General features: G+C 46.2%; 2 protein-coding genes across 2 annotated transcripts; one reads left to right on the top strand and one right to left on the bottom strand.

The window, feature by feature from the left end:
* Nucleotides 1-1651: 1651 nt before the first annotated feature.
* LOC118367846 (serine protease 1-like) lies at nt 1652-3504 on the bottom strand. The gene is made up of 5 exons (XM_035751545.2): nt 3336-3504; nt 2960-3113; nt 2467-2726; nt 2069-2205; nt 1652-1962 (listed from the first exon to the last, which is right to left on the bottom strand). Exons 1-5 carry the CDS (start codon nt 3397-3399, stop codon nt 1813-1815), a joined length of 765 nt encoding a protein of 254 aa, XP_035607438.2. The 5' UTR covers nt 3400-3504; the 3' UTR covers nt 1652-1812.
* Nucleotides 3505-5757: 2253 nt separating this feature from the next.
* Nucleotides 5758-10135, top strand: LOC118367839 (trypsin-like). Its single transcript, XM_052494732.1, has 6 exons — nt 5758-5915; nt 8212-8368; nt 8777-8875; nt 9011-9174; nt 9400-9536; nt 9796-10135. Exons 1-6 carry the CDS (start codon nt 5876-5878, stop codon nt 9946-9948), a joined length of 750 nt encoding a protein of 249 aa, XP_052350692.1. The 5' UTR covers nt 5758-5875; the 3' UTR covers nt 9949-10135.
* The last annotated feature ends 2250 nt before the right edge of the window (nt 10136-12385 follow it).

The raw sequence follows: 12385 nt of genomic DNA, 5'->3' as shown, positions 1-12385 counted from the left end.
GAGGATCTTGACATCGTCAAGGAAATGAAGAACTATGACAAGTTTACCCCATCAGAGAAAGCAGCTGGATCTGCTGGAGAAAGTGACCCTTAACATTGCTGTGACAGGGTAGAGCGGGGAGGGAAAGTCCACCTTTGTTAATGCCTTACTTGGACGGGGATGAAGGGGAAGCAGAAACTGGAGTGACTGAGACCACAATGAAGCTCATTAGATACAGCCATCACACAATGACTAACGTGAAAATCTGGGACCTGTTATCGGCAGGCCAAATTTAAAGCAAAAAAGTACCTGAAGGAGGTCAAGTTTAAAACATCCGACTTCTTCATCATCATCAGCACGGTGAGGTTCAAAGAGAATGACATCATGCTGGCCAAAGAGATCCAGAAGATGAAAACCTCTCAGAGCACAAGAGGTCTGCCTTAATCCAGTCTCTGCCGGTTTGCTCAATAGTCATGATTGAGAAGAAGAGGAAATATCTTTTCAAAACCGCCTTTGCTGCAGCTGCTGGTGCCTCCACCACAGCAGCCGTACCCATCCCTGGCTTCTCAGTGGGCTGAGAGATTGGTGTTATGCAGGCCTTCTTCCACAAGGCCTTCATAACCTTTGGACTGGGTGAGAAATCTCTCCGGAGACTCTCAGAACGTGTCAACAAGCCAGTGGGTGAACTGAGCTCAGCAATGAAGTCTCGCTTCGCTGGGAGAGTTGATAAGAAGGTGGTGGCAAGAATGATGCATACAGCAGTCATGGTGGCAGCCAAGGCTATCGAAGCTGTGTTGACCACTGTTGTTTTTAGTTTTGCTGCAATATGGACTGCTTTTGCCACTACACCTTCTGCACGAGGGAATAAAAGAGATGGCGGAGGATGTTAAAGCAGTGCTAATGGCGGCAGGCTTGGAATGACAAAAAATGGTCAGACTGAAAACACCCTGTTCTTCCAGGTGGATGCGGTTACAATGCCTGTACTTTAGATACAGATTTTCACAAGTCAGATGTCCGATTCATGTCTGATCACTTTTGTTACTATGACAATATGAATAGAAAGAAGGAAGGTGTGAGTTTGTTTACGTAGTTCTAGTGTTGTACGTAGAGTTAGCATCATTATTCAAATTAGCATTGTTGTTAGCTATACCATCATTATTAGCATTAGCATCGTAATTAGCTATAGCATTGTTTCTTAGCTATAGTGTTGTTATTAACGATAGTGTTGTTAATAGCTATAGCATCATTATTAGAATTTGCATCATTATCAGCATTAGCAGCGTGTAGTGCAAAACAATGGAGGCCATACATCTGTTAGCATATGTTTGTTAGCATGGTTACTTTTCCATTTAATTTGTCTTTGCCATCTAATTTCCTGCTCTGTACTCTATACCATTGCCACTATTTGATTGTGCTAGAAACTAGTAGGTGGGTGCTTAGGAAATGCCAAATGGTGGAAGAGTACCTCTGTTAGCATGCTTATTTTTAAACATTTTATTATTCTTTGTGTCATCTAATTTTCAATTATTGAAGTGTTTGATGTGACTTTAAATATTGTAGTAATCTACCCTGTTATCTAAGTTATTGATTGTTTGTGTATTTTGTAAAAAATGTAAAGATTTTAATTTTTAATTTTTAAAGAATTGTAATAAAAAAGACAAACATACAGTAGTGAAGTCAAAGATGCCATTTTATTGATTAGATGTTTCTTTGTATTCCAGCATGTAATATAATCAGCCTTCTCTCTCTCTTTCTCTCTCTCTTGCTCTCTATCCCTCTCCTTCTCCCTCTCTCTCTCTATCTCTCTCTTTACTCTGGTGTGGAGGGTACAGGCTAGTAGTTGGTGATGATCTCGTGGATCCAGGGCAGCAGGGCACAGACCTTGGTGTAGACACCAGGATAGTTGGGCTGGGCACAGCCAACACCCCAGGACACGATGCCATGCAGCTCTCCGTTACATACCAGGGGACCGCCGGAGTCACCCTGAGAGAGAAACAGAGGGGGGAGAGAGATAATTAATTAATATATAAATGAATAAACAAACAAATGAAATGTTCTGTTTGTGAGGTTGCAGGGGTATTCTTCATACCTGACAGGCGTCCTTGCCTCCCTCCAGGTATCCGGCACACACCATGGTATCAGTAATCTGGCCAGGGTAGGACTCCTCACAGGCCTTCTTAGACAGGATGGGGATGTCCACACACTGCAGGTTAAATGGGTTGAACACTGACAGAGGGAGAGACAGAGAGACAGAGAAAGAGAGAGAGACAGAGAGACAGAGAAAGAGAGAGAGACAGAGTTAGAGAGAGAGCGAGAGAGAAGTTGGAGCTACACTCTCAAGTAAATTGACTTGCTGATTTCACATCAACATGTAGACCTACAGTGAGCTACAGTTGAAAGAAAATGTATTTTAGTTGATTACATTCAGCATCCCAATCTCATCCTCATTCCACCCCATCCCATACTACACCACATCTACATAAATACCAGAGTCAGTGTAGATGTTTCCCCATCCAGACACCACACACATGTCCCCGGCCTTGGGGCAGGCTGTGGGCAGGGCGATGGGCTTGACAAACTTGTTGAGAGTGACAGGATGGGCCAGCTTCAACAGCATAATGTCGTGGTCCATGGTCTGGTAGTCATAGCTCTGGTGCCAGTAGATGGCGTCCACAGACATGTACTGCTCCGTTCCCTCGTGCTCCCAGATATGGTGATCACCCAGGATGGCAAGCTGACTCCAAGGACTAGAGAGGGGGGGGTAGTGAGAGAGGGAAGGAGAGAGAGGACATGATTTATGAGAGGAAGGAGAGCAGAAAGAGATTAAGGTAAAGAAGTGGAGAGAGGAAGGCAGAGAAGATAAGAAGGAGAGAGGGGTTGACAGAATGTGAAGACAGATGGGAAAGGAGAAATAAATAGAAACCTTTAGGGAGGCACAGTAAAGGGTAAAGATGGTTGACAATGACCCTGCAGTACTCACTTCATCCAGCAGTGGGCGGCAGAGATGATCCACTGGTCGTTAATGAGGGAGCCACCACAGAAGTGGTAGCCGATGTTAAGAGAGGCTTGCCAGGGCTGGGAGTGAGCCTCACACTCATAACCCCCCACAATCCTGTCATCCATAGGAGCTGCCACTGAGGGAGGGAAGGAGTGGAAGGGAGAGGGAGGGTCAGAGGAGAAAGAGAGTAGGATGGAGAAGGGAGTCGTGTTCAGAAAGCATGACAGGAGGAACGTGATAGAAGACAGATGCAGAGGTTAGAGATAATGTTATATTATACAAGATGGGCAAAAGGAAAGCATTAAGCTGATGTCCACATTGTCTGTAAAAGATGTGTGTCTCTATGTGTGTTTGTTACCTGCAACCCCCAGGAGTGTGAGTACAATCAGGCCAATCATCGTGCTGCTGAGACAAGTCTTCATTCACCAGACTGGACATGTGCACTCTGCGATTCTCTACATTTATACCTTCATCTCAACTGATATCCCTCCACCCTGCCCTGCCCCCTTTCCAAGTCTCTCGTGCCTGATGCCCCACCTCACCTCAAACTCTCCTGCACCATCATCTTATCACAAACTCCCCTTCCACTGTACCAGGTACTCAGAGCATTTATGTTGAAACAGTGTTGAACAGCTGTTGGCCAGATTGTCAGAGTGGTAGGACCATTGAGACCTCTTGCAACACCTCAAAGAAGCGGGGGGGGGGGGTTGTTGTACTTTTCAGGCACTAGTTCTAACATCACAGGTGGCCATTTCTCTCACAGCTCCTGGCCTATATTCAAGGGCATACTAAGTGTACTAAAGAATAGTTGCAGAGATAAGGAAGGCTCTATGAGTAACATTTGAATAGAACCAGACAGAATGATGATTTGCACATTTAAAATGTTACGCAATCAGTACATTCAACAGATGAATTGGTTGTTCTGTAAGATTCAACATTGGAAAGTGAATAGACCTTGTGGGATGAGCACAGGCTGTTAAGTAGCCGTGGTCCTTTTGATAGTGCATATGGCCAGCCATGGGTACATGTCCTTGTGTGCCACATGCCACTTCAAAAGGCTAAATGTCTGTCATATTCAGTTTGCCAGCTACTGGTTTATCATCAGCTAGGTGTACACTCCCCTACGTATTTATTTGAGCAGTGAAGATAAAACCTTTAATTTGGCTCTAGACTCAAACATTTTGGATTTGAGAACAAATGTTTTATACACTACAAAATTAGGTGGACACCCCTTCAAATTAGTAGATTTGGCAATTTCAGCCACACCCGTTGCTGGCAGGTGTAAAAAATCTAGCACACCGCCATGAAATCTCCATAGACAAACATTGGCAGTAGAATTGCCCGTACTGAAGAACTCAGTGACTTTTAACGTGGCACCGTCACAGGATGCCACCTTTCCAACAAATCAGTTCATTAAATTTCTGCCCTGCTAGAGCTGCCCTTGTTAACTGTAAGTGCTGTTATTGTGAAGTGGAAACGTATTCGAGCAAAAATGGCTCAGCTGCAAAATGGCAGGACACAAAAGCCGGTGTCCACATACTTTTGGTCATGTAGTATATGAGGCAACAGTACAGACTTTCACCTTTTATTTTAACGTGCTTTCATACATCTCTGTTTTACCATTTAGAAATGAATGTACTTTTTGTATCTAGTCACCTCATCACTTATAGTGTATTTCATTTAGTCAAAAGTTTTGTATTTGGTCCCATACTCCTAGCACACAATGACTACATCAAGCTTGTGGCTCCACAAACTTGTTGGATGCATTTCCAGTTTGTTTTGGTTGTGTTTCGGATGATGATGTGCAAATGGTAAATATTGTATTGGGTCATTTTTGAGTCACTTCTATTGTAAGTAAGAATATAAGATGTTCCCGAAACACTTCTACTTTAACGTGGATGCTACCTTGATTACAGATAAACATGAATAATGATGAGTGGGAAAGTTACAGATGGACAAAGGTCATGCCCCCAAAACATGCTAACCCCTCACCATTAAAAATAACAGGGGAGGTTAGGATTTAGGTATGATATTCATGCATCTGTAACTTTATCACTCATCATTATTCAAGATTCATTCATGATTATCATGGTAACATCCACATGAATGTAGAAGTGTTCAGAAACATATTCTATTGTTATTAACAATAAAAGTGACTCCAAAATGACAATACATGATTTACCATTCACATCATAATCCGAAACACAACCGAAAGAAACTGCAAATGCATCCAACAAGTTTGTAGAGTCACATGCTTGATTTAGCAGTGGTGTAAAAAGTATTCAATTGTCATTCTTGAGTAAAAGTACAAAGTAAAAGTACACGCTATACATCAAATTCCTTATATTAAGCCAATCAGATGGCACACTAGAACACTCTTAATGCTTATGACACTTTCAAATGGGAGGACTAGACACATACAAAGTACTTTCATATCTAAATGACAAAACAGATATGTATGAAAGCACAATCAAATGTAAGGTGACATTCTGTACTGTCGGCTTATATCAAATATTTGATCTCAAATCCAAAATGCTGAAGTATAGAGCCAAATGAATAGTTTTAGCTTCACTATCCAAATAAATACGTAGGGGAGTGTATGTTGAGAAGTGTATGCAGGTGCGTTAAATAAAATATTGTGTCCCTTGTATGCTTGTATGTTTAGGGAAAGGGCAGAGTAAGGGGAGGGGGAGGTGATTGGGGTGGTCAGCAGGGTAGAGTGAACGTTGTGAGCATATGGGAGGGCAGTGCAGGTAGGGTTTGAGGGGTGGGGGAGGGCAGATAGGGTGTGCTGGGTAGGGGAGGTAAGGTAGGGGCTGATAGGGTGTGTATAAATAAGGTCCATGTGTGTGTCCAGGTGTCTTTGATCAGCCAGTGTTCACCGGACAGACAGACACCATGAGACTGCTCGCTCTGATACTGCTGGTTGGAGCTGCTGGTAATTAAACACTCACACACAAACAGTACTTTAATATACTCTACCAATTATATATCAAAAACTATTCGTTAGGGAATATTCATCTAACATCTAACAATGTCACTTATAACAGCGTTCATCCTTTTTACCCAACAGGCTGTTTCTATGTGATGTAGAACAATTCTGATGAATACTATTCAGAGTGCAACAATGTCCTCATCTCTCATTTACATTACATTTACATTTAAGTCATTTAGCAGACGCTCTTATCCAGAGCGACTTACAAATTGGTGCATTCACCTTATGACATCCAGTGGAACAGCCACTTTCCAATAGTGCATCTAAATCTTTTAAGGGGGGTGAGAAGGATTACTTTATCCTATCCTACGTATTCCTTAAAGAGGTGGGGTTTCAGGTGTCTCCGGAAGGTGGTGATTGACTCCGCTGTCCTGGCGTCGTGAGGGAGTTTGTTCCACCATTGGGGGGCCAGAGCAGCGAACAGTTTTGACTGGGCTGAGCGGGAACTGTACTTCCTCAGTGGTAGGGAGGCGAGCAGGCCAGAGGTGGATGAACGCAGTGCCCTTGTTTGGGTGTAGGGCCTGATCGGAGCCTGGAGGTACTGAGGTGCCGTTCCCCTCACAGCTCCGTAGGCAAGCACCATGGTCTTGTAGCGGATGCGAGCTTCAACTGGAAGCCAGTGGAGAGAGCGGAGGAGCGGGGTGACGTGAGAGAACTTGGGAAGGTTGAACACCAGACGGGCTGCGGCGTTCTGGATGAGTTGTAGGGGTTTAATGGCACAGGCAGGGAGCCCAGCCAACAGCGAGTTGCAGTAATCCAGACGGGAGATGACAAGTGCCTGGATTAGGACCTGCGCCGCTTCCTGTGTGAGGCAGGGTCGTACTCTGCGGATGTTGTAGAGCATGAACCTACAGGAACGGGCCACCGCCTTGATGTTAGTTGAGAACGACAGGGTGTTGTCCAGGATCACGCCAAGGTTCTTAGCGCTCTGGGAGGAGGACACAATGGAGTTGTCAACCGTGATGGCGAGATCATGGAACGGGCAGTCCTTCCCCGGGAGGAAGAGCAACTCCGTCTTGCCGAGGTTCAGCTTGAGGTGGTGATCCGTCATCCACACTGATATGTCTGCCAGACATGCAGAGATGCGATTTGCCACCTGGTCATCAGAAGGGGGAAAGGAGAAGATTAATTGTGTGTCGTCTGCATAGCAATGATAGGAGAGACCATGTGAGGTTATGATAGAGCCAAGTGACTTGGTGTATAGCGAGAATAGGAGAGGGCCTAGAACAGAGCCCTGGGGGACACCAGTGGTGAGAGCGCGTGGTGAGGAGACAGATTCTTGCCACGCCACCTGGTAGGAGCGACCTGTCAGGTAGGACGCAAACCAAGCGTGGGCCGCGCCGGAGATGCCCAAATCGGAGAGGGTGGAGAGGAGGATCTGATGGTTCACAGTATCGAAGGCAGCCGATAGGTCTAGAAGGATGAGAGCAGAGGAGAGAGAGTTAGCTTTAGCAGTGCGGAGCGCCTCTGTGATACAGAGAAGAGCAGTCTCAGTTGAATGACTAGTCTTGAAACCTGACTGATTTGGATCAAGAAGGTCATTCTGAGAGAGATAGCGGGAGAGCTGGCCAAGGACGGCACGTTCAAGAGTTTTGGAGAGAAAAGAAAGAAGGGATACTGGTCTGTAGTTGTTGACATCGGAGGGATCGAGTGTAGGTTTTTTCAGAAGGGGTGCAACTCTCGCTCTCTTGAAGACGGAAGGGACGTAGCCAGCGGTCAGGGATGAGTTGATGAGCGAGGTGAGGTAAGGGAGAAGGTCTCCGGAAATGGTCTGGAGAAGAGGGGAGGGGATAGGGTCAAGCGGGCAGGTTGTTGGGCGGCCGGCCGTCACAAGACGCAAGATTTCATCTGGAGAGAGAGGGGAGAAAGAGGTCAGAGCACAGGGTAGGGCAGTGTGAGCAGAACCAGCGGTGTCGTTTGACTTAGCAAACGAGGATCGGATGTCGTCGACCTTCTTTTCAAAATGGTTGACGAAGTCATCTGCAGAGAGGGAGGGGGGGGAGGGGGAGGAGGATTCAGGAGGGAGGAGAAGGTGGCAAAGAGCTTCCTAGGGTTAGAGGCAGATGCTTGGAATTTAGAGTGGTAGAAAGTGGCTTTAGCAGCAGAGACAGAGGAGGAAAATGTAGAGAGGAGGGAGTGAAAGGATGCCAGGTCCGCAGGGAGGCGAGTTTTCCTCCATTTCCGCTCGGCTGCCCGGAGCCCTCTCCCCTCTTGTGACCACTCTCTCTGTGTGTTTCAGTGGCAGTGCCCCGTGAGGATGGTAAGATCATCGGTGGCCAGGAGTGTGAACCTCACTCCCGACCCTGGATGGCCTCCCTCAATTACGGGTACCACTTCTGCGGAGCCGTGCTCATCAACGAGCAGTGGGTGCTCTCTGTCGCTCACTGCTGGTACAAGTGAGTAAGGGTGGAGGGCAGGGGAGGGAAAGGGGGATACCTAGTCAGTTGTACAATTGAATGCATTCAACTGAAATGTATCTTCCGCATTTAACCCAACCCCTCTGAATCAGAGAGTTGCGGGGGGCTGCCTTAATCGACATCCACGTCTTCGGCATCCCTGGGGAACAGTGGGTTAACTGCCTTACTCAGGGGCAGAACGACAGATTTTGGGCCAAAATGGACCAAAAGGAGGGCTATTCTTTGTCTTCTGCAGTGTGACACTTTGAATCTTATCAAACTGACATGAGGTTTCTCTGTAATCATAATTGTATCACCCTGTCTTTCCTTTTGTCCTCTCCTTCCTCTCCTTCCTCTGCCTTTCCTCTCCTTCCTCTGCCTCTCCTCTCCTTCGTCCTCCTCTCTCAGCCCCTACGCAATGCAGATCATGCTTGGAGAGCACAACCTGCGTGTGTTTGAGGGAACTGAACAGCTCATGAAGACTCAAAACATCATCTGGCATCCCAGGCAAGCTACACCCCACACTTACCCTTTACATATCCCTTTAGGAACGTCATTTTATAACAACTGAACCCAGGCTGAATGGGGTTTTATCACATGCAATGCAAATCCCTTGACCTATCTCTGTTCTTCTCTCTGTAGCTATGACTACCAGACGCTGGACTATGACATGATGCTGATCAAGCTGTTCCACCCTGTGGCGATCACTGATTATGTGAAGCCCATCCCGTTGCCCACAGGCTGCCCATACGCAGGCCTCCCCTGCTCTGTCTCTGGCTGGGGCAACATCGCCACTGGAGAGGAGGGTGAGACGGACCAAATACCCCTGCATTTTACCCGTACAAAACTGTAACCACAGAAATTACAACCAAACACACGATACGAAACCAACTTTACCAACATTAATTATACCCTCAGAGCCTTTATCCACACACACTCTAACAACACACACTTCACCCGGAGAAGAGGTATGACTATGGGAAAAATGATATTAAATGACTAAATCTCCCTGTCTTTTGCTTCCTTCTCAGTAAACATGCCCGCCCGTCTGCAGTGTCTGGATGTGCCCATACTGGAGGATGAGAAGTGTGAGATGGCCTACCCTGGCATGCTCACCCGCAGGATGGTGTGTGCCGGATACATGGACGGAGGCAGAGATGTATGCAACGTACGTACAGTATATGACACATTTTTGATGAGCCCTTTTGCTATCTTTGTTGTGCAGTCATTTAGGAAACACAGTGGTACATATTAGGATCAACCTGAGTTGATTTCTTACCCTCTCTCTCTCTCTCTCTCTCTCTCTCTCTCTCTCTCTCTCTCTCTCTCTCTCTCTCTCTCTCTCTCTCTCTCTCTCTCTCTCTCTCTCTCTCTCTCTCTCTCTCTCTCTCTCTCTCTCTCTCTCTCTCTCTCTCTCTCTCTCTCAGGGGGACTCTGGTAGTGGTCTAGTGTGTTTGGGTGAGGTTCATGGCCTGGTGTCCTGGGGTCAGGGCTGTGCCGTGCCCGGACACCCCGGAGTCTATGTCAAAGTGTGTGAGTTCCTCCCCTGGATCAATGAGACCATGAAGGCCAACATGTAACACCACTAGCTGCTTTCCTCCCTGTCTCTCAGACCTCCACTCCTCCTCTCTCTCTCTCTCTCTCTCTCTCTCTCTCTCTCTCTCTCTCTCTCTCTCTCTCTCTCTCTCTCCTCCTAGTTCAATACTAAAGTAGACTCAGCACAAAGTGTAACATGTCAAACACAATAAAGCCTGAAGTTACACTGTCTTCCTTTCTGTCTGTCTTAGGAACGACACTTTCATTACTATGTGCATTTGTATTGATATGATCAGTGGGCAAACTTCTGAGTACATTTTAACAACTTGAGGGATGTGCAAAATATTTATTTGGGTTTCATGTTTGATCATATTAACATACAACTATAGTATGTAGGCTATATACCGTACTAGCCATACACCCTGGACAAGGTTCTGAAGGACTCTGCCCGACACTGTAATTTGCAGTCATGAATTAAAGCCTAGGTTTGCAATATGTTTTAAGTATGGGGTAAATTATGAGGTAGCATATTTTCAATGCCCTACATACACACATCAAGCAATGGAAGGATTTGACCTGTTATTGGAACTGTGCAGCAGCTTACTCTGTTTGCTGTGTAGCAGCTTACTCTGTTTGCTGTGTAGCAGCTTACTCTGTTTGCTGTGTAGCAGCTTACTCTGTTTGCTGTGTAGCAGCGTACTCTGTTTGCTGTGTAGCAGCTTACTCTGTTTGCTGTGTAGCAGCTTACTCTGTTTGCTGTGTAGCAGCTTACTCTGTTTGCTGTGCAGCAGCTTACTCTGTTTGCTGTGTAGCAGCTTACTCTGTTTGCTGTGTAGCAGCTTACTCTGTTTGCTGTGTAGCAGCTTACTCTGTTTGCTGTGCAGCAGCTTACTCTGTTTGCTGTGCAGCAGCTTACTCTGTTTGCTGTGTAGCAGCTTACTCTGTTTGCTGTGTAGCAGCTTACTCTGTTTGCTGTGTAGCAGCTTACTCTGTTGCTGTGCAGCAGCTTACTCTGTTTGCTGTGCAGCAGCTTACTCTGTTTGCTGTGTAGCAGCTTACTCTGTTTGCTGTGTAGCAGCTTACTCTGTTTGCTGTGCAGCAGCTTACTATGTTTGCTGTGTAGCAGCTTACTGTGTTTGCTGTGTAGCAGCTTACTCTGTTTGCTGTGCAGCAGCTTACTCTGTTTGCTGTGAAGCAGCTTACTCTGTTTGCTGTGTAGCAGCTTACTCTGTTGCTGTGCAGCAGCTTACTCTGTTTGCTGTGTAGCAGCTTACTCTGTTTGCTGTGTAGCTGTTTGCTGTGCAGCAGCTTACTCTGTTTGCTGTGCAGCAGCTTACTCTGTTTGCTGCTGTGTGTTTGCTGTGTAGCAGCTTACTCTGTTTGCTGTGCAGCAGCTTACTCTGTTTGCTGTGCAGCAGCTTACTCTGTTTGCTGTGAAGCAGCTTACTCTGTTTGCTGTGTAGCAGCTTACTCTGTTTGCTGTGCAGCAGCTTACTCTGTTTGCTGTGTAGCAGCTGTTTGCTGTGTAGCAGCTTACTCTGTTTGCTGTGCAGCAGCTTACTCTGTTTGCTGTGCAGCAGCTTACTCTGTTTGCTGTGTAGCAGCTTACTGTGTTTGCTGTGTAGCAGCTTACTCTGTTTGCTGTGCAGCAGCTTACTCTGTTTGCTGTGCAGCAGCTTACTCTGTTTGCTGTGTAGCAGCTTACTCTGTTTGCTGTGTAGCAGCTTACTGTGTTTGCTGTGTAGCAGCTTACTCTGTTTGCTGTGCAGCAGCTTACTCTGTTTGCTGTGTAGCAGCTTACTCTGTTTGCTGTGTAGCAGCTTACTCTGTTTGCTGTGCAGCAGCTTACTCTGTTTGCTGTGCAGCAGCTTACTCTGTTTGCTGTGTAGCAGCTTACTCTGTTTACTGTGCAGCAGCTTATTCTGTTTGCTGTATAGCAGCTTACTCTGTTTGCTGTGTAGCAGCTTACTCTGTTTGCTGTGTAGCAGCTTACTCTGTTTGCTGTGCAGCAGCTTACTCTGTTTGCTGTGTAGCAGCTTACTCTGTTTGCTGTGTAGCAGCTTACTCTGTTTGCTGTGTAGCAGCTTACTCTGTTTGCTGTGTAGCAGCTTACTCTGTTTGCTGTGTAGCAGCTTACTCTGTTTGCTGTGTAGCAGCTTACTCTGTTTGCTGTGTAGCAGCTTACTCTGTTTGCTGTGTAGCAGCTTACTCTGTTTGCTGTGCAGCAGCTTACTATGTTTGCTGTGTAGCAGCTTACTCTGTTTGCTGTGCAGCAGCTTACTCTGTTTGCTGTGTAGCAGCTTACTCTGTTTGCTGTGCAGCAGCTTACTCTGTTTGCTGTGTAGCAGCTTACTCTGTTTGCTGTGTAGCAGCTTACTCTGTTTGCTGTGCAGCAGCTTACTCTGTTTGCTGTGCAGCAGCTTACTCTGTTTGCTGTGTAGCAGCTTACTCTGTTTGCTGTGTAGCAGCTTACTCTGTTTG

This window comes from Oncorhynchus keta, chromosome 34 (genome assembly GCF_023373465.1).
Source record: "Oncorhynchus keta strain PuntledgeMale-10-30-2019 chromosome 34, Oket_V2, whole genome shotgun sequence".
NCBI classification, from domain to species: Eukaryota; Metazoa; Chordata; class Actinopteri; order Salmoniformes; family Salmonidae; genus Oncorhynchus; species Oncorhynchus keta.
The sequence above is the reverse complement of the archived record's forward strand: the minus strand, read 5'-3'. Positions and strand labels throughout refer to the sequence as shown.

Excerpts from the sequence above, each read along its gene's own strand:
- LOC118367846 (XM_035751545.2), bottom strand. The coding sequence starts at position 3,399 with ATGAAGACTTGTCTCAGCAGCACGATGATTGGCCTGATTGTACTCACA. Across the intron at positions 3,114-3,335 it reads CACACTCCTGGGGGTTGCAG|TGGCAGCTCCTATGGATGAC; the intron begins GTAACAAACACA and ends TCCCTCCCTCAG. Across the intron at positions 1,963-2,068 it reads GAGGCAAGGACGCCTGTCAG|GGTGACTCCGGCGGTCCCCT; the intron begins GTATGAAGAATA and ends TTTCTCTCTCAG.
- LOC118367839 (XM_052494732.1), top strand. The coding sequence starts at position 5,876 with ATGAGACTGCTCGCTCTGATACTGCTGGTTGGAGCTGCTG. Across the intron at positions 9,175-9,399 it reads CATCGCCACTGGAGAGGAGG|TAAACATGCCCGCCCGTCTG; the intron begins GTGAGACGGACC and ends CTTCCTTCTCAG. Across the intron at positions 9,537-9,795 it reads GAGGCAGAGATGTATGCAAC|GGGGACTCTGGTAGTGGTCT; the intron begins GTACGTACAGTA and ends TCTCTCTCTCAG.